Below are 27777 nucleotides of genomic sequence, written 5' to 3' on the forward strand. Positions count from 1 at the left end.
CAGCTGCTTTTCAGCTGACTCTCAAACAGAAAAGGGGTGTTGGATGCTGCTCTTCAAAAGATTTCAGAAGCCAATAGAGAGAATTGAGTGTGGTGACTTCGTTCATACAGATGGCAGCTGTCTCACTGTTTCATCAATTTGAGGGATGTAAATTAACATTTTGAGATTATTCCCTGTGGAACAATCTAATGGGAACCAAGCAGAAGCATGTAAACATTGAACTGATTTGAAATGTAAATATCCCAAATAATGTGGTGATTTGTCAAACTAAAAGGATTACAGATAGCTGTCCAAAAAAAGATACTGGAAGCTAGAAACAGCACAAATAAAGGCATTAGTTTTCTTTACCCTGCATGACAAGGGTAATAAACCCACATCAATAAAGTCAGGTTTGGAGTTTAAATTAACTTTCTTTATTGGCCATTTTCATTTCAAAAGGATATAAAACTGAAAAAGTATTAGATTGCTTCTATTGAATTGAGTGAGATTCTGCTTTCATTTCATTTTTGTGTCAACTATGCTTTATTTATTTTCCTCTCTTCATTATTTATGTACATTCACAAAGCTATATTTGAAATTATTTATGGCTTTTGATTTAGAGTGACAACAGTGAGATCCATTTCGTGCTGTGTTGTGCATTCTTGCATCTCTTAGCAAATATAGTGTCATTTTTCTGGCCTGAGGCATGTTGTCAGGTGGTTATGTGTAGTGCAGTAAAACAAGAGGGATTAGTGTATATTGCATAATTATAGGGCCACATTTTAGACACCCCTATTTCTGTATTTGTTTGAGCATCTCTAGCATCAAGGGCTGTAATTGTGAGCTGATTCATAGCAAGCTGTGAGATTCTAATTATCTAACATTTTTAACTGCAGCTTCCTATCTGAATTCAGTGGTGATTAGACTTTTCATGGCCTGTTGCAGTATTCATTAGGAGATCTTGTGTATGTCCTTAACCTCCAGAGGAGCTGACAGTGGAACAAGTACCCTCAGGAAAGAGGAGAGGACAGTTATGAAAAGGGATTTTGGTGTATGAATTCACAAAAGCTCTGTTGCTTTCAGTAGGTTTTAGGGTTTCTTTAATAAATGAAAAATAAAAAAAAAAAAAGTTGCATTAGGAGCAGCAAGAGACACAAGTTTTTCAGTGGTTTTTTTTGGGTTTTTTTTTTTTTTTTGTTTTTTTTTTTTTGTTTGTTTGTTTGTTTGTTTGTTTTTTCCATGATTTAGCTCCTTGCTTTTCAAAGAGAGGCTAAAGCTTCCATTAATGAGGGGTATGTTGGTGAAAGGGGCTTATAAAAAGACAGTGATTTTTGATAGATAGGGAAAGAACAAGGGGGTTTGATTATGAACTGAAAGATGTTAGGAAGAAAGTCTTTACTCAGAGGGTAGTGAGGCATGGGAACAGATTGCCCAGAGAAGCTGTGGATGCCCATCCCTGGGAGTGCTGGAGGCCAGGCTGGATAGGGATAGTGGGAGGTGCCCCTGCCCATGGCAGAGGGGTTGGAACTAAATCATTTCCAAGTTTCCTGTCAATCTAAACCATTCTGTGAGTCTATAACTCATTGATTCTATGGTAACTGCATTTTCAGAGAACATAAATTGTTTTTACTGAGGCCGGTTACAAATTCGACTCTTAAGAAAAGCATCCAGCATCATCTACTTGTGTAGGGTGTTGAGCCTGAACTTCAGCAGGTGCAGGAGCTATTTAAACTATATTTCAAATAAAGCATTCAGATATGTTTGATAAAAGAAACAGAATGTGTAAAGGATTTAATTCCATTCCTGTATTTTTTATCACTATAAACTGAATCAAATGCAGCAAAGCAGAGTGGGCATTGGTGTTGCAATTAAGGTCAGTGACAATGGCCAGATTCCCTTTAGATGTTAAATCTTTCACCAGATAAAATCCACATATATTCCATTTGTATATTACAGCCATACTGACTTGGACCTCTGAATAATTCAACATACTTGGACATGCTTGTCATTGTTCAAGAAAAAGCTTTCTATAGCCTTATTAATTGAGTGAATGTTCAGAGTGCTGTGAAGTCCTAAGGGGCTTGTGAATCTCTGAAATCTTCTTTTGACAGATAGCTTAAACACAAAATAGAAAAGTCAGAAGGATTACAAAGAGAATGGTTGCTTAGGGAAAAAATTAAATGAGAAAAGAGCATCAGGAAAACAAACATATAGGGCCTGTTTTTCTCCTTGCTGGTCACTAAGAGACCAAACAGATCCTTGGAATTTTCACTTTGGTTCTTTCCTTCTGTTCCCACTCCCCTCTTAAACAGCATTAATGATCTTAATTATATTTACTTGAATTTGACTGTGCTACTGCTGTTTACTTTTGAGCCAGTTTCTAACTCAAAACAAAATAGCCCTTTCTAACTTCTGTAACTCAGATTCCACATTTTGTCGAATCTACCATGTCTGACCTCTTCTTTCTAAGATCACTTAAGAGTTCAGTGCTGCAAGAGCACGCTGTGCTCCAGGAAACAGAACCACAGATTCCTAGAATAGCTTGGATTGGAAAGGATCTTAAAGATCATCTCATTCCAACCTTCCTGCCATGGGTAGGGACACCTTCCTCTAACAAATGTTTTTGCATATGTCTTGCATACTGAAAATTTGCTGTTCCATTCTCTCCTTAAAAGTAGGGGGTTTTTTTGTCAGTCACTAACACTTGAGAGGATGCATTTCTTCTACATGACTTAGAGATTTCTGTTTTATTTATACTTGCCTGGAGTATTTTGCATAGGAATTTTGTATGGATCTAGTAGAGGATTAAGATTTGGTTTTTATTCTAGTGTGTACTGTATTTCAATAATTTACAGGCATCTGTATGAATTTGGAATTCAGCACCAGACTGTGTTGCTTTTTAAAATTTTGACAAGAAACAAAATGTTCAGTAAAAATCTTTTGTTTTCACTTGTTTCTGTCAGTCTCCTTTCAATAATGTAAACCTTGCTGCTTCACAAACAGTAGGCCTTAGGAATCTATTTCAGTGATATTTATATTTCACATTTTTCTAATAAAATCCTTTAAGGTTTACAGTGAAATTTGCACTTCTCTGAGCAGCCATTGACTAGGGAGAAAAAGGTGGGTTCAGTAGATGTTTACTCACGTGGTTTTGGATGGGTTCTCAACTCAGTGCTACTAGAGGAATTGACTGAGTTCAGATTTATTTAAATAAAAGCAGTTTTGAATGAGTGAGTGCTGAGAGATGAAAGCTGTCTCTAAAGACCAGAGTTCCTGAAATTTTGCATCTCTCTGTGCACAGAACTGAGATGCTGTGTTGGTGCTTTCAGTATTCTGCCTAGCTACACACTCATTAATCAAGAGTGCTCGCGTTTTCTGCAAAACCGACGTTTTCTTTCAAAACCGTGTGATTGCTGATTTGCATGCTGCATTTCCATTAATCCCCACGATACCAGGTACTTGTTGGGCAGGTGAAGTTTCTGTAAGCTCTGCCGTGTCTCCTCAGGTGAAGGAGGAGGAGCAGGCAGCCAACCACACGCTGATGATCCAGGAGACGCTGCAGCAGGCGTCGGTGGAGCTGGCGGAGCAGCATCACCTGCTGGTGTCCTCGGAGGACGTGGAGGGCATCGAGACTGTCACTGTCTACACCCAGGGAGGGGAGGCTTCAGAGTTCATTGTTTATGTTCAGGAGGCTGTGCAGCCCGTGGAGGAGCAAACTGTGGAAGAATCAGTGCAGGAGCTCTAGAGAGCAATGCTCAAAGGAGATGTTGATTTGCCAAAGCCAGAGGTTTGGTTTGGTTTTTTTTCTGTCTCGACCAAAAGCAAGCAAGCTGATGGATTTTCAGTTGATTTGTGAAATATGTGACTGGTTGGATTAGTGACTTAGTAATATTATGTGCAAAACCTTCTCAGACTTTATTGTTTCTTCAAAATGCTTTTAAGGAAAAACTATTCTCCCCTTCTTAAAGATCTCTCACTTGATTCCTGTAAATTTGCACAAATATTGTCTGTTCAAAACTGTGGTATCCCATGTTAAAAACCATTCATAAAGATAGCTAGAGTGTCTGCAAAAACCAATACATCCCATTTTATACATGCTTCATATATTCTTGATGTGGATGGAAACAAAGTTGTTTTTTCTGTAATTAAAAGGGCCTCTTAGCTCTGAGCTGAGAAAGTGTCTGCCAAGTTTTGGATCTAACCCAGACAAAGGCTCAAGATTTAACTGGAAACACACCACAGATGGACTGTAGTTTATACCTGTGAGATGATCCTTTGAGTTTGGGAGGTATTTAAAGCCATATGTAATAATTCTGGGTATCAGTAGGATGACTATTATTTAGCTATTTGAATAATGATAACTGTTTCCATCCCTCTGAATAAATACCTGTCTGGTATCATAAAGTGAAACCAAAACTGTCAAATCAAGGAAATATTCTTTTGTTTTTAAGAAAAAAATATATTCAAAAGATTTGTAAATGCTATAAGAGATGTATGTTCATATGTTTTAAACAGACATGCTTGTAAATATGACTGTTGGAAAAAATTTGTACAAAAAGCTTAAGTAAATATTGACGAGAATCAAGATATTCTTAATTATGCATGTATATAGTTCCAGATTTTTCTTCATGAATCTTGAATTGTTTCTGGCTTAATATTTTTAAATTTGAGCTATAAAAATTATTAATAAATAAAAAATTGTCATGTTTTCTTCTAATGCTCTAATTTCTTAAGTGTTGGTTTCCCTTCTGTAGCTAATTAAAAAAATGCTGGTGTGCATTAACTCTGATGAATTATTCCTGCAGTTAGTAGTCTCTTATCAAGAAAGTACCACCATGAAATACAGTCAGATCTCTCCATGTGATTGAATTTATTTGTGGGTGTCCTGGGTAAGAAACTTTTGATTAAGTGGATATAATGGCATGAGTTGTTTGACAATGTTTTCTGAGTCTGCTGGGTTCTCCTGATGCTGGATAAAATATGAGTGCAAACCTGTAGTGGCAATTTCTCTCTTAACTGTAGCAATGGGATGTCTAAATTTGTAATGTAAAAGAAGTGGGAATTGCTTGACTTGGGTGGCAGCTTTGTTTCCTCAGGTTTTATCTTGGCAGAGCACCAGGAGCCCCAGGGATGTGAAGTTTGTAGGGTGAAGACCTTGTTGCCATTTTTTGTCACTGACTGGAGCTGGTCACAAATGTCAGGGTTGATTCTGTGTATGTTCAGTAAACTTGGCAGGAATGAGCCATGAAATGTTGAGTAGCATTTGTAATGTGATCGAAGCTGATCAAATTTATGATTAGTCTGCATAAGAAACTGTGTTTTTGTAATTACATTTTTTGAAATTCAGTGTTGATTTACAAGAATAATGCTGTCTGTTATCTAGAAGAGAAGAAAGCAGTCTCAAAACCCAACAATTTACTGAACCAGCCCATTTGCTGTTAAAACCATTGGGAAGAGCCTCATGATCACATGTGGCAATGGGTGAACTTAGTGTAAAACCTCTCTGAAACAGGGACAGAAAAATATTTTTCTATGCATCAGTCAAGAATTCTGAAGTACATTGTTTCAGATAGACTGAGTAGTTCTGTCTGGAAGAGGTGTGGCTGTATTTGGACAAATAGTTTTGGGGTTTTGTTTGTTTTACTTCCAGAATATACATCACATTTTTCCTATACTAAATCATAAACACTTAGTGAATTTTTTGCTTCCTTTTTTAATTATTTAAAAAATACTTTTCAATTAGTTTTTTTTTTTTTTCAGCTCTGTCATGACCTAAACAGCACAAATTGTTCTTGCTTTTATTGGCATGTTTTTTAAAAAGATTACAGAAGTGACATTAATACGATTCAGAGCTTCAAAACTTTTAATATTTTTAATTCTTCTAAAGCTATAAATTTCTTACTCCACATAGCATCTTAGCAGTACTGTATAGAATATGAACTACAACCATTCAGTATTAATAAAGGAAAATTATTTTCCATTCCAATAATTTAATCACAACATGGACATGTACTTTACAAATTTAAAAAAAGAATAAGCCAAACACAAAACACATGAGAAAACCTCTTACATCTCAAGAAGGAGCAGTCCTGTTAGCACTGTTAGTAGAGAAAGGAACAAAGTAGCAAAAATCATACTGCAAGATATTCAATTGTTCAAGTGATTTAAGATCCAAGTGGGCAGAAAATCTGGCGTGTGAGGGAATCTTTTGGAGCTGTGTTCAACTTGCATGATCAGGACTTGATTTTTGTCTTCAGCTCTTCACACCTGCCTGTGGAGGAGTCTGACCACAGAAAGTTCAGTGAAGTGTCAATGGAAATGTGAAATTGACCCAGTGAGGAAGTTGTACCTTTCTAACTCTTGGGATGAAAGCATACTGAATGTTTGAGACTGACCACTCAGGGAAAACTTCTTTCCTAAGTCCCACCTGATCTTTTATGGAGGTAGAATTATCAATCCCTCTTATGCCCTAAAAGACTGCAAGCCTGTCTTGTCTTGCCTGCATGTAGAGTTGTATTTATGTAAGAGCAGTAAGATTTAATTCAGGACTCTGCTACTATTATGGAATAAAAATACGATTCGTTTTTATTTTGTAGTTCTTTTGAACTGTTAATAAGCTATCAGCACTCACAGAGCAGAGCTTTGTCAAACGGGTGGTGTGCACAAAGTCATAGTTTATGGATGGTTGTATTTGGATTTGTGGTTTATGGTTGGATTTCTTTGCACCAGATTACAATTTTTGCTATTTGTAGGTACGTTTGAGCTGTATCTGAAGGTTTGAACAGAGTGACACGAGCTCGTTTGCAGATGGTATCATTAACAAAAGTGTGGCTTGTTTAGGTCATGCTAGTCCTGCAGTGAACTGCAGATGTTCTGTTCTCTTTTGTGATACAATGACAGTGAGGTTACTGAGTGGTGCTGCACGTGGCTTGACAGCTTCTCAATTTGCATTTCCAGCTTTCCCATAGCAGACATCATTTCCATCAGTAGCAGCAAGCACTACTCCATTTGTCTTTTTTTCTTCCTTGAAATGAGGGCAACCTTTAATCTAGGAAGGCTTTCATGTTCACTTGATAACAGATGTGTTTTGGCTCATCCTGAGGATTACACTTAGGACATAAATATGCAGTATCATATCCATCCCTGCTATAGTTCCACAAGGTAATTGATTAAGGTGATCCTTCATGTGTTCCTGTTCTCAACTTGTCCATATTGTGCTTTAAGTGATTAAAAATTGCCACACATTTCAAAGGACAGTGTAAATTCCACATCTCTCGTATCTGCCTAACAAAATACTCTGTTCAAGTCCATTTTGTTCCCCACTCCATCAACATTCAAGGTGGATGAAGCAGAGAAAGGAAACCAGCATGTTTCTCTCTTGATAAATACTGGTGGACAAAAATGCTGTGTTTGTGATTGATACCAGGTGTGGACACTGTCTGGTCACAATTCCATGCCATGTGCTCTGGGATGCCTGTGCTGGAGGAGGGAGGTTGGAGCAGGTATTTTCAACCTAACCCATTCTGGGATTCTATGAAGGATCCCCTGTGAACTCTGATCAGCAATGTTTAAGGATTTCACTAGCAGGGAAGGTGCAGAGCTCAGCGTGAAACAAAACCATGGAATAAAATTGTCAAGGAAAATAAATAATAGGTCAAGTAACAGAATTAACACCCTGTTGGGGGTTTCTGTTAGCTTAGAAGGTAGTACCTAAAATTCATCTTGAGTTGCTCTGGTTTTGCACTGAGTAAATACAGCCAGACATTAGGAATGAGCCCTGGGGGGAAGAACAGGGTAGCTGACCTCAAAAGTTTCTGGGCATTTAATGGCAACAGGAGAGAACAAAGTGACAAAAGACCTTTTTTATATTCAGAACCACACCTAACAAGGATGCTTGTCAGAGCTCACTCTGAAGGAATTGATGGGATGGGCATTGATGGGATGTTAAATAAGAGCAAAATCATCACTTACATTTCCTTTTTTTTATGTCACATATTCTTCATAAAAAGTTCAGTGCAAGGCTTGAAGTGAGTAGTGGCTGCCAGTAAAGTAGAAAAACAAAATAAATGTCTCTGACAACACTATAAATGATCTTTTTATTCCGTATAAAAGTATTTTTACAGGCTTATTTGCTAAAGGGGGATAAAGAGAGAAATCACAGTCAATATGCTGCACAGAGCTCTTCCTGGTTTTTTTGAAATGTTGCGAATTTACCTGAAAGTGGAAATAACTACCAATCTGGGTAAATTAAAAGAGATCAAAAAATCTTCACTGTCTTGGAATGAAAACAAGCAATGGGAATTTATAGAGCAAGCCTTGCTATGGGTTTTTCTTCAGTTCAAGGAATACTATCTTCTGGAAAATAAGGGATCATTTTGTGTTGTGCACCCAAATGAAGCACACTGCAAGTGTGTTTTACAGGAACACATAAAGATATATGAGAATGAGACCACAGGAGCTCTGCATTGGTAATATTCTTTATGGGCAAGCAGTGAAATAAGGGACAAAATATCACAGTGGATTACAGAGCCAGTCAATGTTTTTACACTTTGTTCTGAAAATGGTTCCCCTTTTTGATTAGCCTTTATAGCATTTCTTTTGCTACTGCCATTAGGACTGAAAATACATTATGGGAGCTGAAAAGGCCTTGGGTATTAGAGTACAGAATCTTTTAGGGATGGATAGCTTGTTCAAATACATGTTCAGATAGTCAAATATTCCTTTCATCTAATGGTGGCTGAATGAGTGAGTTCAAAATATGATAAGAAAGGTCCAAATTAGAAAATCTATGTTTTGTGCATACCTCTTACCTCTTAGTCAAAGGTCAATCAGTTTCTCCAGCAGAAACAACCACCCTTCACTTGCCACAGAGTTTATCTGGACAGTGACATTCTATTTAGTGTTTAACTATTCAGGTTGCTTTTTCAAACCTTAAATGAATTGCATGTGAAGCCTTGTCTATTCTGAGTGTAGTCCTGCTCACACAGAGATTTTCCATTTCTTTTCAGGTGATTCCTGTGCATTGGGTGTTGAATTGACCTCCTGGGTGGTGCCACAGCACAAGAGCTTTTTGCTCCCGGTTGTAGTACTTAAAAGTTCTCATAGTGAAATTGTGTTTGTGAGGTCAGAACACGTGAAGCTATAAAAATTATTTACTGAAGTGCTAGAGAAATGTTGTGTACTTTTGAAAGTGGAGGTGTTCACCAGGGCTGTGTGATCCGCAGGAGCTGCTCTCTCCATTTGCCAGTGTTGACTTAATAGCTTTGCCAGCAGAATGAGAGTGTTGGGTTTGCTTGGTGTAATGGTTTTGAAAGCAAAACCAGTGAGACACTCCAAGTAAAAAATACAATTTAATGGGGGGAAAAAAGGAGAAAAATAAAATACATGCAGTAGTACAAAAGAAAAACCACTGACAGAGTCAGAATACAACCTGACACCACACTAGTTAGGGTGGTGGTAGCAGTCAAATGAAGTGCTCTTGTTGAAGCAGTGATCCTGTAGAAAGGTCTGGTAGCTCTTGTCCTCTGGAAACCAGTGGGTAAGGGCTGCTTTTGTGTTCCAAATCTCAGTTTTTATCTAGGTGGAAAATGCTTGGTTCCTCCCCCTGGGTGGAGCATCTCCCAGTGGGATGATGTAATTTTATCAGTCATGCAGTGGAACTCAAATGCCCATTAACAGAAGAGATTCCTGGAGGAAGGATGGGTCATGAGAAAGATAACACTGCCCCATGTGTTTTTTTTACAGCTGGCCCATTAGCAGAGGATATCTCCCACAGAGATAAGAATCACTGCACCCCCTGGTTTCAGCAGATGGTGATAAAATACACACCTTTGGGCATATCTTTACATTGTAACCTGGGACACTTGGCCAAGTTTTGGTAGCAGAGGAACTACAGTTTGACTTCTGTGAGAAACTGCCAGAAACTTCTTCCCATGTCTGACAGAGCCAGTGCCAGACAGTTCCAAAACAGACCTGGCACTGGCCAGGCTGACCAGCAGTGATGGTTGTAACTCCTCTGAGGCATTGTATTTCATAAGGGGAAACAAAGTTACTGTGCAGATGGAATGGCAGGCAGAAAGAGTGAGAAGATATAAGAGAAACCTCTGCAGGCACCAAGGTCAGTGCAGAAGGAGGAGGAGGAGGAGAAGGAGGAGGAGGAGGAGGAGCAGCTTCAGGTGCCAGTGCTGAGGTTCCCCTGGTGCAGTCCATGCAGAGCCAGTTCTATCCCTGCAGCCTATGGGGATCCATGGGGAGCAGAGATCCACCTGCAGCCTATGGGGATCCATGGGGAGCAGAGATCCACCTGCAGCCCAGGGAGATCCATGGGGAGCAGAGATCCACCTGCAGCCCAGGGAGATCCATGGGGAGCAGAGATCCACTTGCAGCCCAGGGAAACCCATGGAGGGCAGAGATGCACCTGCAGCCCAGGGAGGAGACCCAGCCCAAAGGAGGCTGTGAGCCCATGGAAGCCCATGCCAGGGGTGCTGGCAGGAGCTGTGTCCCTTGGAGAGAGGAGCCCAGGATGGAGCAGTTTGTGCAGAGCTGCAGCCCATGGGTGGGACTCAGGCTGTGGAAGTCCATGGAGGATTTTCCTGTGGGAAGGACCCTGTGCTGGAGCAGAGGAAGCAGCAGCAGAGACAAAACCACATGTGATGAGCTGACCTCAGCCCCCATTCCCCTGAGCCCAGAGGGGAAGGAGGTAGAGCTCAGCAAGGAGGGAGACATGAAGGTGAAGGTGTTTTGTTCTACTTCTCATTACCCTTAGTAATAAATTCAATTAATTTCCCCAAGTTTGGTCTGTTTTACCTATGCCAGTAAGTGGTGAGTGATCTCTCCCTGCCTTTGTTTCAGCTCAGTGACCCTTTTGTTACATTTTCTCTCCCCTGTCCAGCCAGGAGGTGACAGAACAGCTTTGGGGGCCCTGGTGTCCAGCCAGGGTCAAACCAGAACAAGGGGTCATGCAGGAGATTCCTGATACACCCCAAGCGAGCTGGAACATTAACTTCATCCCTAACACTTCCCTTGAAGCACATTGAGGAGTTTCACCTGAGCCTTCTGCTCTCAGAGGGCTTGGGCAAGCTCAAGGAGACAGCCTGAGGTGTTTGGGGACTTCACTGATGTCAGCCAATATGGAATTTATGGCTTTGGAAAAGAGCATAACAATGACAGGGTAGAACTCCTTACACAGGTATGGCTAATGCTGGGACTACCCTGATTCTGTTTTAATTTTGTATTACTTGAATATATTTATTTAGAATAAATTATTTTCCCACTTGCCTGAGTAGATTATTTTTTTCTGGCAAAAGGTCTTTGCTAACATAATGCATCTGCATTGGAAATGTGGTCCACTGAAGTTCTCTCTCTGCCTCTTAAGGTGTGTTTAAACTGAAGACATGGACAAAGCTGTAGATGGTGTGCTTTAGCCACCCTCATGCTTTAGTTTTTCTGGGTCAGAATGAAAACATAGCCAAACCAACCAGCTGACAGAAAATTTAAATTTCTATGTAATTTAGCAGAAAATAAAGGACTGCCAAAATGATTGTGTTACACTTTTGGGGGATTAGTCTAATGATATTTTTATTTGACTTTACCTGAAGAACTTCCAGCTTTCCATGTGATGCTCTTAACTACAGAGCCTCTCCACAGCCTCATTGAAGTGAGAAAACAAGGGAAGCAAGTAAACCTTAGACTTTTGTGTAAAGTTGATGTTATTTTTGAGTGAACCTAATATTTTTTTAGTCTTAATTAAAACAGGGACTCAGCACAGAATCCATTCCATGGTATTTTATACTAAGGAAGGTGGAGGATGCACTATGAGTAAAGCTTATTAAGGGTTTGAGGGTTTGTGTTTTTTTTTCATTTTTGTGAGGGTTTGGTTTAGTCTTTTGTTGTTTTGGTTTGGTTTTTTTTTGTTTTTTGGTTTTTTTTGGTAGGTTTGTTGATTGGTTGGTTTGGTATAGGTTTGTTAGCCATCACCTTAAAAACTGTTATGGAAGAAAGCCAAGTGTAACAGAAGTTATGACAAACATTTATTAAAAAAAAAAAAAATTTTTGCTATGTTGCATTCTATCATTTTTATTTTACTATTTTTCTGTAATAGAATTCAAAATTTAGTCAGTTGTTATAGAAGGTGCTGTATAATCTTAACCAAAATCCTTGCCCTGGAGGTCTTAATCTCTTTCTCCTCCAAGTAGGTGGAATTGATATGAATTCTTAAAATACAGGTTTTTTTCTGTGTGTAAATGGAGAATTAGAGTAGGGGGTCGCTGCAAATCTGTGACACAGGCAAAAGAAGCTTCGTGTTGACTTTCCTCTTGGAGAGAAAAAAAAAAAAAAAAAAAAAAAAAAAAAAAAAAGGAGTTTTCAGTGACACTCTTTTTCAAGCAGTTATGGTTTTGGTTGGTATTCAGCATAGGAATCTTCATGGGACCAGCTTTGAACTGTAGATATATTGATTTTAGGTAACTTGTCATGTAACTACTGTCCAGCCCTGAATTGGAGACTTTGTAGATGCTTTAGCAGGTACTACTGTGGACAAGCAAAACCACTCACAAGGGATATTCTTGAAAAGTCAAATTTAGTAGTATTTCGAACTAGAAGTTTGTCTGTCTTGAATTAACATTATTAATGTGTTTATCACCTAAATTCTATATTTATAATTTTCTATAGGGAAGCCACTGAGACTTCTTTCCTCCTGGCTACAACTAAGAGCAGAGAATGTGTTTGTGTTTTGTCTTAGGCTACAAACTGTGGTTTTGACTTTCTTCTCTCTTTCCACACCCTTGCTCACCAGCTGTTAGAGACTGTACTTTATGTCGGGTCACAAAGACTTGAGGTCACTGGGTGCTGTGAAGCACCACTAAAGTTTCTAGGTAGGATGTCAGGATGTCCCATGTCACAGCTCAGCATGAAGCCAGATTGTCCTTTAATTGCATATTCCCAGTGCAGCCCAGATCCATCTGACATGTCCATTGGACATTGATGCTTGTTCCTTGTGCTCTCTATTCAGAAAAATGCCTTGCCTGTCTCACTCTGCTTTCAGATCCCTTGGTGCTCCTTTGTTATGCTGAATGCTTTGGTTGGTCCATTTTCCTACAGCTGTTCAAGGCAGTTTGCCTTATCCCCATTCTCAGAAATGTATCAGGATTCTGTGTGTTGGAAGATTTTGCTTGTTCTAGATCCTGCCTATAAAACAGAAGTCACTAAGGCTTGGATACTGTGTGATTTACTGCAAACCATTTCACTGAGCCTGACACCACAAGGGTATATGAATTTGTGTTTAAATCACCCTCCCAGTGATTTAGAAGGGTTAGTTAAATACCTGATTTAGAAACTAATAATTGAGCCTATGTGAGCTGGCAATTATGCATGCAGTAATTGGATGTGCTTAGGAGCACGTGTCATGGAAATGGGAACCAATGGGATTATACCACTTCTCAGGAGGTTTTAGAGATTGAGAGGAACAGCTAGGATGGTTAAAAACAAAATTAGCTGTGCATATGTAGAGATTATAAAGCATCAGCAGACAAACAACAGAACTAATTCTCCTCTGCTAATGGCTGGGAGTTCATTGCCACCAAATGAGCATCCAGCTGCCTGTGGATGGAGGGAGAGACACACTGGGGAACTCTTGCAATATCTGGAGCAGGAAATGAGGCTGCTGTGAAAACAGGCACACAAGAGTTGCTCAGGACTTGCTCAAGAGCTGCACCACCAATCCAAAGCATCCAAAGGTCAAGTCTGGTTTGACAAACCAGAACACTGCAACAGCTCTTTGGACAGGTAATGGCACCAAGGTGCCAGCCTGCTGTGGAGGGCTGCAAGGAGGGGAGCATTGAGGAAGTCAGTCCAGACAAAGAGGCACATCCAGGTGTTGTGAAACTTCTACCAGTTTAACACTTTTACCTGCAGCATGTAGCTCATCCTAGCAGAAGTGGACAGCTACTGACAAAGCATTTCTCCCTGGCTGCACAAAACTCACAAGGCTGTCTAAGATGAAGTTGTCTGCTGAGTGCAAGTGGAGTCACAATCCTACTGAGTTATTCTTGCCATCCTTTATCATTCATGGACTTGTTGGAGCAAGTCCACAGAGATAATCAATGAGCTGGAGCTTTTCTATGAAGACAAGCTCATAGAACTGAGATTGCTCAGCCTGGGAAAGAGAAGGCCCTGTGGAGACCTTATAGCATGTTCAGGTTCCCAGAGGTGGTACAAGACAGCTGGAGAGGGATTTTTTTAAATGTGCATGGGGTGATAGGACAAGGGAGAATGACCTTGAGCTGAAAGTGGAGGGTTTATATTGGATATTAGGAACAAATATTCTTCCCTGTGAGAGTGGTGAGGCCCTGGCAGAGGCTTCCCAGAGAAGCTGTGGCTGCCCCATCCCTGGATGTGCTCAAGGCCAGGCTGGTTGGGGGCTCTGAGCAACCTCTGAGCAGGTGTCCCTGCCCATGGCAGGATCATTGGAACTGGATGATGTTGAAGGTTATTTCCAAACTCAAACCAATCTATGATTCTATGAATCTCATTATGTATGTTTGTAAGTAAATTGAATATTGTTTTTCTAAATACTTTTCAGATTTGTAGTGTGAAACTAGAACTTCAGTTTATAGTCCCAAAGTAAGTTTGGCATTAAAAAAAGCCTGGAAAATTAATTCATCTCTACATTAATGTCCTTGTGCATTGGAAGACATCTGGACACTATTGTGGTAAAGCCTGAGATGTCACTGAAGTTTTGAAGGAAGGATGTTGCCTTAATACAGAGTAAATGTCTGGGTTTGGGGTTTTCTTTTTCTAATCTGCATATTAATTACTGTCACACAGCTGATGGAGTGGGCTGCAGCTGGATTCATCCCATTTAATCCTTTGCAGGCTTGCAAAAGTAATTATTCTGCATTGCCATCTAACACTATGTAATACAAACTTCAATCTCTTCAGCTCCTGCTCCAGACCCTCAGTGCCCTTTCTGCTCATACACCAGCAACACTGACTGCAATTAATTTCTTCTCTCATTGACAATATTCTTATATTGATCCACTTTTCATAAAAGACGGTAAACTCTTACCTGCTGGACCATTCTTTGAATAATCTCTCTCTCTAATTTTTGCTTTTATCAGCTGCAGTGTTTGGATCATGCATCTCAGGGCATGGCTTTTTCAGCATGGTGACCAAATTGCCATTAATTCCTGGTGGTGTTTCCTGGCAGTGGGAGTCCAGCAGCCCCGCTGCATCTGTTCCCTGTGTTACATTTCTGCCTTGGCAACGAGACATTCTGTGCAGCTTAATTTGTCCTTTGGCTGGGTTTGTCTGCTTCACCAGCTTGGTTTAATTGACCATCCTGTGAAGTGAATGGGGTGGAGCCATTCTGCTGGTGGGAGGGCAGCAGGTCTGGGGGGCACAGCCCCTTCTTGCTGGGGATGCACCAGACATCTCACATGGCAGAAATCTCTTTACAGGCCTGAGCTCCACTCTGCTTTAGGATGCACAGTCCACACAGCACTGCAGTAAATAACTTCCTTGTGGATCTGAGTTTCAGATTCTCCTTTTTTTTTTTTTTTTTTTCACAATTTGTTTCCATGTCAGAGCTCATTGAGTTGGAGCCTCTCTTCCGTGGCTGTCATTAACACGATGATGATCACTCTGAGTGTTGCTATTATCTTCTCTGATTTTCACAAGTATTAAGAGAAACTGTGAGGGTATCCCTTGATGTGAACTTATGTTTGCATGACCTCCAGATGGACAGGGCCATTGGCAGAGCTGTGACTGCTTCAGGCAAGTGGCCCAGATCTGGAGCTCTCATGACAACATTGTTGTAGCCTTTCTGCTGGGCACAGGTGGCAGTTTATTTCAACCATTCTACAGAGCTAAACAAGATGTAGAAAACATGCAGCTCTATAAAAGAAGGAAATTTCAGCCTTCTCAGGCAATTCAGAGATTAGTCCACCTACAGTTTCTAGTGCATTATTTTTATGTGTTGCTTAATCCTTTTATATAATCCTGCTCACTTGTTAGTCTTTTAAAGACAGATAATTATAGCTTTTTGAACTGATGTGGAATCTCAGACATGTTGTGACTGATGAGGATTCAACAGTGATAAGACAGGTGAGCAAGATGGAGCTTATTGCAGCTGCTATATTTAGTTACGTGCATATTTTAAACTAACAGGCACCATTTTATTGCACATCATGAAATTACAGAGCAGTGATAGTAATATAATTACCATTATTAAATACTTCTGTAGCTGTACCAATTGGAACCTCAGCTGGAATCTTTCACAGTTATCTGAAAATTTACAGTCCCTGTCCAGCCAGTCTGAATTCTGAGGTACCTGTGCTGTCCAGTGAGATGCCTCTCCTGTCACATTTTCTGCCAGAGCTGCTAAAGGTGTCAATGCACTGCAAATAAAGGGCCTGGTGTCTTGGGAAGGATGGTGAGGACAGCCCTCAGCTGCCCAGCCTTTTACACCCCCCTGGTGCTTTTTGTCTTTTGAAGCACCAGCAGCTGAATTTCTCCTGATTTCCATTCTAGTAACACCAGGTAATCTCGGATCAAGTTGCTGCTGTGGGTTGGGTTCAGGACTTGTCTCAGGAGCAGCTGAGCTGTTTGTACAGAAGGAAAGGGAATATTTTAATGGAAGGCAGTTCAGCAGCTGCTGTGGCCATCCAAACACACCATCTCTTCACTGGTCAGAGTCTTACAGGTGTGAAAATGAAAATTTGGCCCCAAAAGGACAAGGTGAAAGGAAAGCAAATTTTGACCACCCAACACAGTAATTGTTGGATTAATTTATTTCTCACTGAGCTCAAGAAGAGTTCCATTGATAATTTCAAAGGCAAAACTCAGTGCAATTCCCCACCATGGGACTGGAAGAGAGCATCTAGGTGAATATGGGGAAAAAAAAAAAAAGAAACATGAATCAAATTTTCAAGCACTGAAGCAATATATTTCATCCTGTATAAAGAAAAAAAACCCATTTGGCAGCTGCTGCTGATACAAAATGTCAAAGATTACATGTTAATTGACTCTGTAGCTAGGACTTGCTTAGTACCTTTCAGTAAGATCTGTGTGCAAGACAAATTGAGCTTTGAGCAATGCATGGAACAGCCACGTAAGACTTAAATGGGAAAAAAGCATCACAGAGCAAAGGACAATGAAAATCTGCTGCTGTTTGCTGTTCTCCCTCATTCTTTCTCCCTTTCTAGTTTCTAGTAGTTTCAGCCCTGCTGTGGAGTTTTTTAATTAACATCCTCTCAAAAAATGGAGGGGAGGGGGTCAAGCAACCCCAACCTCCTGTCACTGACTGTATGGATTGGAAAAAGAAATGGTCCCTAGTCACAGACATGAGATGGAGAAGTAACAAAGGAATGGGGGTGGGGAAGGAGAATAACAACCCCCTGCTTTCTAAACCATCAGGTCTCTCTGAACCTGATCCAAAATCCAGTGAAAGAAAGGAAATATTTTTTCATCAGCTTCTGTGGGCTTTGGAGAGAACTCTGTACTCAGACAAGTGCCAGCTGTTCTTCTCCAAGGGCTGTAATTGGTGACAGTGCTGCAGCAGGGGGATAAAGGGAGCAGCATTCAGCACGGGATAAGGATGCTCGGGAGCATGCTGTCCCCCGTGTTTGTAGCAGCGTGCAGGGAACCTTTGCCGAGGGTGCTGGGAGTGTCCCTCTGCAGCCTCCTCCGAGGCAGAGACAAAGGACTGGCATTGCCAGCTCTGCCTGCCGCTTAATCCTTGATTTGCATTGCCTACCTCCCTGCATGTGGGAAGATCAAGGCTCTGGAAATTGGGAAACCCTTTAAGGCTCGCAGCCCGTTCTTGGAATCAGCTGCTGGCACACTGCTTGGGTGCTCTGTCAGGGATGGGAGGGATGCTGCTCCCTGAGTGAATGGAGAGATTTTGGCTGAGCACATCCAGCATGTGCTGTCCTGCTGCTGGCAGAGTCAGAGGGAGCCCCAAGGGATTTTCTGGTGCCTGTTAAAAACACCCCCAACTTCCAAACATTTGGAAAAGAGAGCTGTAGAAATTATGCTGAGATGGACACAACTAGCACCATCACCAGACTCTTACTAGAAACTCTTCATGCCTTCTGTCAGTGGACTTCTCTCAGGCAGCTCCACAGCACTGACTGCTTCCCTCTGCAAGCTTCCCTCTACATGACTGGCTAAACCCCAACCTGTCCCTTACACAACCACATGTCCTTTCCTCAGCACAGCCAGCAGACTCCATCCTGACCCCCACCAGACTCTGGTTCTCCAGCTAACTCTTTTATAGCACCCATCCTGATTGCACAGGGAAGGCTGTCTCCACTCCTCGACGGTCAGTACAGCTGGAATTCATTGAGGAAAATTGCCTTCTGCACTATCCTTGCAAGCTATCTTCCCACAGAGAGCAGAGTTGTTTTCTTTAGGGAGCTCTGCAGGGAATCCTGTGTTGGTTCATGGTGGAAGGGACGTGGTGTGTCCTGCCTGCACACATTTTGGGAGGGCTCTGCATGGGTAACACATGCCCTGCCAGCTCAGGCCCAAAAGCTCCTTGGCACAGATAGGAAATGTACAACTCTTTCTGTGTGTGATCCCTTATTGTCTGCCCTAAAATCTGGCATTGTCACCTGAGACTTTTGCTTAAAAAAAAGCATTTTTTCCCCTCTCACCACCCTGGGGGCACCATTATCCTGTGGGCTTTAGCTGGGTGCTGGTCCCAGAGCAGCATTTAAACTCTGTGCTTTTTAAAACATGGTCATTCCAAATTTGTATCCAGAGGAAAAAACAACCAGCAGAAGCAGACCAGCGAGTCAGCAGCAGCATTAACATAAATCTCCTTCTTTGGGGCACAGGGATGCAGACCCTGCATTGAAAAGTGGCAGATTCTGTTATGGGAGGGTGAAGGGAATGACAGAGCAGGCCAGCACTTGTCACCACCGCGTCAGGGACTGACTGACAAAGGCAGGACAGTGATGTGTCTCTCCCGGCAGATAGTCAAAGACAGTGGCCTGGAGTCAGAGCCACCTGTCACTCAGCCATTGTGCGATGTGACAAAGCAGCAGCGCTGCCCTGCCGGTTAGCAGCGGCATGAATTATTAATGAAGCACTTGTACGAGTAAGTTAGGAGAAAAAGAAAGGAAAAAAGTCAGCCTGCTGTGTTGCAAATACGGTGATAATAATTCCTTCCACTCATATTTTGTTTTTTAATCAGAAGATGGAGCATTCTGGCCTTGTTGCTTCCACCTCTGTTTAATAAGTGAGCAGGGTTGGAGTGGCACAGACTGGGTTCTGAACAGATTCTGCACAGTTTCCCCCCAAAATATGTTTTTATTCTTTCTCCCTTTATAAAAGCCTCTGTATAAAACCCTGAACACAACCAGCAAAGTCTTTCTCTCCCCACCCTGCCAGCCCCTTCCAATTCCATAAGTTTTCTCTTTTCCTTTTTTTTTTGCCCCCCCCCAAAAGTTTCTCATCTTGTGCAAACTGGCAAGAGAGGGTCTGCTTTATTGTTAACTTTTAGGTGGGATACCATACTTTCTTTCCAAATAGTATAGAAGATTGTGTCACGAATTGGATTTTAAAGTTTAATCACACTCTGTTGTCCAGAGAAGTTTCTCCTCAAATGCTCAGACTGAAAGGCAGCCATGTAGGCAGGCAATAAGTAAAAAGCTTCAGATGACTGGCATTAGTGTTTTTTAGGGAATCAAGGATTTATAAGCTATTACTTTGTACCAGTGCTCTTCTAAATCCCAGCTGCAGGATTTCTTTGAATTTGTCATGTGCTTGTGCTAGCCTTTAATTTTTCTCAAGCACTCTTAGGTGCCTTCTCTCTATTTCAACCTCACAAAGACACACAACTTGAGTCTGGCAGCCTGAAAACTCTTAATGGGTTAAAATTAGCCCCTTTTCCATCTCCTTTGTGTCTGAGGTGCACTTGTAATGCTGGAGATGATTTTTAACTGCTTCCAGCAAAACACAGGGGAAATGGATGGTCTGATTCATCATTCCCAAAATTGCCATTTTGTCACTGTGGGGACCCTTTTGGGGTGTGAATGTTTTGTGCTTGGATGCCTCAAGGGAGGTGTTCTGTGTGTCTGTTTTCCAGTCCATGCTGGTTTTCTATCAAGCATTTGATTGTTCCTGGTCCTCTCTAACCCTCAGTTTACAAAACAACTTGCATATTCCATCTGCCCCTCACTCCTGTGCCATCCAGCTGCAGACTGAGCACATCTGGGCTGTGGCCAAGGGGGAGGAAGCAGAGAATGGCAGCAGCAGCACTGCTGGAGGCTGCAGAGGACCCCTGGTGGGATGGTTTGTTGTTAAGTTCATACCCAACACTCATTCTGAGGATTTGTTTTATTTGGCTCTGGATAATCTCCCTTAGGAGCGGCGAGGATAATCTTCACAGAAGTGTAAGAAAATGCTGTGATAAATCAGAGTGGGGTTAAAAGTGCAATAAATGCCTGTGCTAACCAAAGAGCAGCTGGCAGTGGCTGTGTCTCAGCACACAGGGAGTTCACAGGGTCCTGCAGCAGCTCAGGTGAGGAGCAGAGGGTCCCTGCAAGCCCTCCCACCCAGAGACAAGGAGGAGCAGCCCCCAGGCATGGGGCTCTTTTATGGACAGATGAACACAGGATTTATGTTATGGCATTGTCTGGTGCCTTCTGACAATGTTGATTACAGATGTTTTTTAAATGGAAAAATAAAATCTTCACCTCTTCCAAGAAGTTTGCAGAAATGTGCCTTTTGCTACTGCAATGCTGCCTATAACATAAATAGAGCTTCATGCTTCTCCAAAAGCTCTTTTATAGCCATTTAAACAGACATGATAAAACATTCTTGGTAGTAGATAATAAACCTTTCTTTGCATTATTCTGAGTGACAAACAAGCAGAAATGAACATACTGTAGCCAGCTATGGAAAAAACCTGGCACTTTTTCATTTGTTCAGTTTAGTTTCATTGCACTAAATTTTCAGATACACATTGCCTTTTTCCAAATAATTTTAAAATTAAGTGAGTTCTCCTCAGCATGCAGAAGGTAGATTTAAATGCTATCCTTCTTTTCTCAGGCCTGCCCTCTGGCAGTGTAATTCCTGGTCCTTTGGACATGATAATAAGGACCACAGACCTGGAAAAGCAGAGAAGACCTGAGCTGTATTTTTTGATATCGTAAGGGATGCTTTATGCATGAAATACTATGAGAAACAGAAAGCAATTTTCCTTTCAAAATGTTGGCACTGTAATATCCAGCTGAGACACGGCTGCATAAAAATGCATGAAAATGAAAACTTACTCAGGAAGAAGGGAATTTAACTAAATAACCAGGCTCCTTCCTGCATGGCTTTGGAAACATTGGGTATTTCCCTAAAACCTGCATCATCCACTTCTACCCCCTGACCCCGTGGCCAGAACATTGGTGTGACTAGGCAGAGAAATAATCTCTGTAGCTAAATTTAACAAGAATGCTTTATAGTGCTGTAATAAGTGAAAGTTGTTCTCTCCAGGAAGATGAAGAAGTGGTTTGTTTACCTTGTTTTGTATGAGTGTTTTCCAATAATAACTTCCTTGCAAGTTACCCTGTTGGGAAGATACAGTGCACTGGGCAGTCCTCAATCACTTTAGCTCTGCCATCAATAATACATAAAAATGTGTGTGAGAGAAATTCTGTAGTGACCAATCTTGTGCTCACACCAGTTTGCATGTGCAGTGGCAAAGAGGTGTCTCTATAACATGACCCCATTCTTCACCACCTTGATGTGATCCATTGGTGGCAGGACAGCCACAGACCAGCCTTGGAACCAGCAGGTTGCTGTCCACTCTTGGGGTGGACAGTGGTCATCCACCTGCACTTCAGTGAGAAAATATAAATTCAGTTTTTACACCAACCAGATCAAATCCTTACATCATTGAATTACTCTGCTCATGGCTTTGAGTGCTGTAGGTTGAAAGCCCCTTTGTATTATATCCACAACTCCTGAGCCTTTTTGTTCAGCATATAAATAAATATATACTTGTCTGAATGCTGGGAGCTGGTGTTTCATTCCCTCCCTCAAGGCACTCAGTCCCTGCATGACAAACGTAGAAGAAAAATCAAACATTATCACTCCTGCCTGAGATGGCATCATTGGGATTCACAGCAATGAAAAGAACTTTGTTTTCTATTACCTAGTCATGGCTGCTGCTATTTCAAATGATCCAGAAATGCTTTTGAATTTTATCCTTCTAAGTTATCACACTTTCCCTGCTGAGCTGAATGTAGTAAAAATGCTGTTTGTCAAGAGACTGGAGAAACTTTGACATGAAGGTTTCAGAGAGAACACTTAAGGAGATGTCGATCACACCAGAGGCCCCTGGGGCTTTCTCCTCCTCCTGGCTTTATTCCTTGGGTGATTTATCTGCACTTTCTGAACAGGTTTCCAGTCTTCCTTTTAAGAAGTGACCAGGATATTCAAGCTTCTCATTTTATGCCTGAGTGAAGACAGTTGTTTTAGTAAGGGGAATGTTTGTCACTTTCTGAAAACCAAAGTACATCCCAGCTGTTTGAATTAGACACTAGATTGGGCTTTTTCAATAACATGTTCCTTTGGGGAAAATGCATTTTTAATATGTATAAATAGGTGAATATTGCTTTCTCCCAAGTGTAACTTTTGTATGGAGTCATGTAATTTCTCAGTCTTAAGATCATCTTTCTTGAGTCCAAATTACCTTCTCACAACTCAAGAAAACGTGTTTATCAGGTCAAATTTTCCACTTGGACTTCACTGAAGCTCTGCCTGCTTTTGCTAGCAATGTATTTCACCTCTTGCCCTTAATTTAAAGATATTTTGCTTACAGAGACATTTATCTACCAGGGACCTGTAAAGGAAGAAAAAATTTGGTTTACAGATCACTTGATTCCCTTAAGGTACATGAATCAATCATGTAAATGGCAATGTGTCCTGCACTTTAGCTTCAATCAATAGGGGATTAAAGTTCTTCTTTCAATATGGGGGAAATAAATGCCCATAGTGCTGCTATTAATAAAACCTGGGATTACTAAAAGTGTACTGATGCTTTAAAAATCTCACTTTTTACTGTTAATGTATCTTGTTTGGTATTTCCACCGTTCATCTCTGCTGGGAAGGTGAACAGAGACAAGGAACTTTGATTTATCCTAACTTGCTGCCAGGCATTGCTAAAAAAAGTTTATTTCCTGCTAGTTCTTTCCCTATCTGCAGTGATTAACCTTTCTTAGAATAGTTTGAGATCCATTAAGATCTGTATGGCCAGGGGACAGAGACAGCTCTGGTGCCTCCACAAAATATCTAGAAGCAGGCTCTCTCTGCCTGGGGCTGGAGTGGCTCTGCTGGAGATGAAGGATGCTTTCCATGCTGACTGGGGCCAGCCTGGATGCAAACAAAGCAAGAAGTGCTGCTGCAATGTTATCCTTGCTGGCCAGAGCACTTGGTATTCTTGCACAGACATCACCTGTGTTGCCTCATCTCAGCTGAGTCAATTGGACATTGACTGCCTCTTCCATAGCAGGTCCAGAGTCTGGGGCAGCTCCATTCCATCCATTCCCCAGGGCAGCTCCATTCCTTCCCTTCCCCAGGGCAGCTCCATTCCTTCCCTTCCCAGGGCAGCTCCATTCCATCCCTTCCCCAGGGCAGCTCCATTCCATCCCTTCCCCAGGGCAGCTCCATTCCATCCCTTGCCCAGGCCCAGAGTTCTCAGACCTGCATCCATCACTTGGTTGTGGCATTTTCTGTAAAGTCCCATGGGAGAGCAAATGGTGTGAGCCTTGCTCACTTGATCACTGTCCCTGCTAAGAGACCTTCCCAGAGTCTGAGATCAGACAGGATACAGACAGAGACAATCTCACAGGCCCTCCTTGGCAACATTTAATGGTCTGTCTGACCTTTCACAGCCTTTGGTTTTTGTACAGGGTAGAGTGTCCTTTCTACAAACTGGAGCCTGAGCACCTTGTGAGGAAATCATGAACTCAGGCTGTATGGAACAGTCTATGTGTTGCCTACCCCACTGTTGATATTTTGCTGCTTTTTTTCCTAAAACTGCATCTGTATCTTCACATGAGGCTGTACTAAACAAAAAAGAGACAGAAGTAGTGTCTATTTTTTAAATGTGTAAAATACTATGCAAGGAGTACTCTGCACTCATCGTTGAGTTTAGCATCTGCTGCCCTAGCATTTAGTTCATCTTCTGACAGTCCTCTCAAATCCTAGGCAAAAATCCAAATTTACTTATATACATTTTTGCTGGCCCAGATCTGTTATCACATATTTTTTTCCACTGTATGTAGGATTTGAGATAAATATTATATTTCTTCAGAAATGAAATTGATAGAGTATATTATGCCACATGAAACATTATTTCCATATCAGTGTAGTTTTGAGCCAATAAATCCATTGCAGTTGTTAGTGAGTTTTAGAATGATCTCCTGCCTGCTTTAGATGGTTGTCATTGATTTTGAAACATGCTTGATGTACATGAAATATGATTTTCTAGATTTTGTGGTTTGAACTTCGAATATTTCTGCTTTAATTTACTGCAGCTCTCAAATGCTTTTGGCTAAGAAGGCAGCCTGCCTCATGTAGGTCTGAAACCAGATGTAATTAGGAATGTTTCCCATCAGGACAAGTCTGTCCTGGCTCTTTACATGACTGTTTTTATAGCATCATTCTCTGTGAAAGCTGTTGCAGGAAATTGGTGTCTGTCTTCACTGCAGTCTGTCAGTGACTGGGAGTCTTATCAACTTTTTAGCATGTTTTGACTCACCAAAGACAAGATCAGCTTTAGCTAAGCCATCCTGGCAGATGATGATCTAACCTGCTTGTAGACATCTCTGGGCAAAATGGGCTTTTCAATTCTCACAGGCAGTGCTCCTGCCAGAACAGCTCGTGCTGAAATTAAAAGTCCAACATTTTTCCTTCCCCCATTAGACATATTTCTTTCCTAAATTATCCAAAACCAGTCACCACCTGAGGTCCTACAGGGGCTGGATGAGGAAAGATGTACTCCTGTGGCTGTTGTCATCTGCTGTCAGTGTTCTGTGCTCATTGACCCACAGTCTCATTTTCACAGCAAGGCCAAAGGCTTGGTTTGGTGCAAAAATTCATGTTTATGGGTCTGGTGGGTTGACTCTGGCTGGACTCCAGGCACCCACCAAAGGTTCTCTGTCACACAATGCTCACAGCTGGATGGGGGAGAAAATGTAACAACAAGCTGGAGGGTTGAGATAAGGGCAGGGAGTGAGGAGGACTCTCCAAACACTGTCATGTGCAAATGGGAATTTAATTTGGGAAATTAATGTATTACAAATCCATTCAGAGTAGTAAAATGAGAAATAAAAGCTAAATTTAAAAACACCTTCCCCTCAACTCCTCCTTTCTCCACAGGCTCAATTTCACTCCCAAATTCTCTAGCTCCTCCCCTGCACTGTACAGGGGACAGGGAATGGGGGCTGTGGTCAGTTCATCACATCTTGTGCAGATTGTGTTTCTGACCAACATGTGCTGGGGCTCTCCTGCTGCCCTTGTGTGCCTGGGCTCCTCTCTGCATGTGCAGAAAAGCCTTTTATCTTATATTTATAACCCTTATAACCTTATAACCTCATATTATACACCAGTCAAAACAATCCTTTTCTATTTTGTATAATTTAGAAAAGCACACATTCTATTCCTGGCAAAGGGTGCTGCACACCCTGTGTTTAATAAATTTCTCCCCCTTACCCTGGTTTTGCAGGACTGTTCAGCCTGTAACATCCTCCTGATGTCCATGGCATTATCTTAGGCAAAGAGTTCATCTGTGATCACATCCTCTGCAGGATCAGCTCCTACTGCCTGTCAGCCAGCACTTATATGATTACAAATACTAATCAATATCTTCAGCAGGGTCTGCAGACTCACAATCCTCTGTAGGCTGCATGCTGCTCTTCACAAAGCCCAGGATCATTTTTGCTTTTTCACACACCAGGACATTGTTGACTCATCTTCAGCTTGTGATTCACCACATCCCCATCCCCTTTTCTGAATAGCTGCTCCCTGGGGCCTTGCTCCATATGGTGTGTTTGTACAGTCAATTCTTCCTGTCCTGCATGTGTTCATATTGAATTATACCCTGCATATTTCAAATGTCAAGATCATCTGCAAATTTGACCTTGTCCTGTAAGGGCTTAAAAGAATCACAGTTGCCTGTCTCAAATACAATTAAGACCGCAGAAGGATTTTGCAGAATGGAGCAGGAGGGTGGTGCTGGCTTTGGGCCTGGCTGATTCATCCAGGCAAGGGCTCCCACTGTGGAAAACTGTCTGTTCACATCCCTGGTATCACCCCAAGCTATGGCCAGAGGGCACCTGCTACCATGGACCCCCCTCCTACCCCTTCCCCTCAAATATGCCCCCATGTATTCCTGGAACTTGTAAATTAAGTAAAGTGTAAGCTATGTGTCCATTTCTGAACAGTAAATTAAGCCACCTGATGGGAATAAAATAAAGATGATACTATTGTCCCAGGGCTACCTCAGGCCTAGGGGAGCACTGATAGTGGGCACAAATGAACTCAGCAACTGTGCTGAAATCAGCCCTGGGAGGTAAAAGGTAATTCCTGCAGGAGGGGATTCCCATAACCCACTGACTCAAAAAAACCCACTCAAGAAATGAGAAAGGCTGAGCATGGGGCTAATCAGCATTAGAAGGCAGGGAATAATTTAACCCACAGAACTGTGTAGCAAATAAGCATTTTTTTGCTAAAATGTAAAAATTGTGAAAAATTTCAAACAACTTTGGGATCCCCAATATTGAAGCCCAGGGTGAAGAAGGACTAACAAGATGCAGCTGGATCCACAGGCTGTGATATGTCTGTCTAATCTGTCTCTTTCTCACTCTCTTTCTTCCCCTCTACACATTTTCAATATATTTTGATTTATCTATATCATCTCTAAATTTTACTGTTAAATAAAATCAGTACTATTGACTTTGACATATGGTCTCATTTGCACCTTAATTCTGGTAGAGGCATCTCTCAATAATGGGATCATAACAGCTCTCAAAGAGCCTCAGCAATGCCTTCACACCACTTGAAAATTCATTAAATCTTGCTGTCAAACACTGAACAGAAGGATGGGACCACACCCAATAATTTTTTCTCAAATTGGCAAGGAACTACGGATGAAAGTGTTGGCCTATGAATACTACTAGGGTGAAGTGCAGGTGTCCCACTATATCTGCACCTGCTATATATGATTTTGTTTAGACTTCACTTGTTCTTATTTATAATATAGTTGTGGCAAATAAACTGTGTGAAATCCAAAATTTCTTTGCTGACGTGTGAACTTCTGTCTAGTTTTGGAAGGAAACTACTCATGTTGTCTCATGATTTAATTCTTGGCATATAGGTATATTTTCTTATCTGACTCCTTATTTTCCAGATTCTTGTACATGGCTGTTCTGATTATTTGTTCCAGAAATCTACCATGCCAAGCTGAAAGGTTTGTGTTTCCTCCAGGAGCCTCCAGGTTCCTCTCTGCCATTATCAGGACTGAGAATGCTTCTGACCCTCACGGTCTGTTGGTATTTCATCCCCTCTTTACAAATTCTCACAGCCTATGACCAACAGACACCAAGGTTAACCTCACAGGCCAAATTGTACTGAGAATATCAAAGGCTCAAATGATTTTTTTTAACCTAGAAAGACATTTGGGATGCCAGAACAAATCTGAGCATCTCTGTTGTCTGTGGAGTGTCCTGTGCTTCTGTACCAGCAGCTGGAGGTGGGGTGAACATCTCAAGCAACACCAGGATCATGGGATATCCTGAG

General features: G+C 41.5%; 1 protein-coding gene and 1 long non-coding RNA gene across 2 annotated transcripts in view; both read left to right on the forward strand.

Moving 5' to 3' along the window:
• ZFAT (zinc finger and AT-hook domain containing) overlaps positions 1–4792 on the forward strand; it is a 75216-nt gene extending 70424 nt beyond the window's left edge. The window contains exon 16 of the mRNA XM_079301890.1: positions 3485–4792. Coding sequence (XP_079158016.1) covers positions 3485–3724 — 240 coding nt within the window. The 3' untranslated portion in view covers positions 3725–4792. The remainder of the gene's footprint in view (positions 1–3484) is intronic.
• The window catches only part of LOC306800098, a 237262-nt gene that overhangs the window by 107626 nt on the left and 101859 nt on the right, over positions 1–27777 (forward strand). The window lies entirely within an intron of this gene.

Source organism: Erithacus rubecula (assembly GCF_903797595.1).
Source record: "Erithacus rubecula genome assembly, chromosome: 3".
In the NCBI taxonomy this organism is placed as follows: Eukaryota; Metazoa; Chordata; class Aves; order Passeriformes; family Muscicapidae; genus Erithacus; species Erithacus rubecula.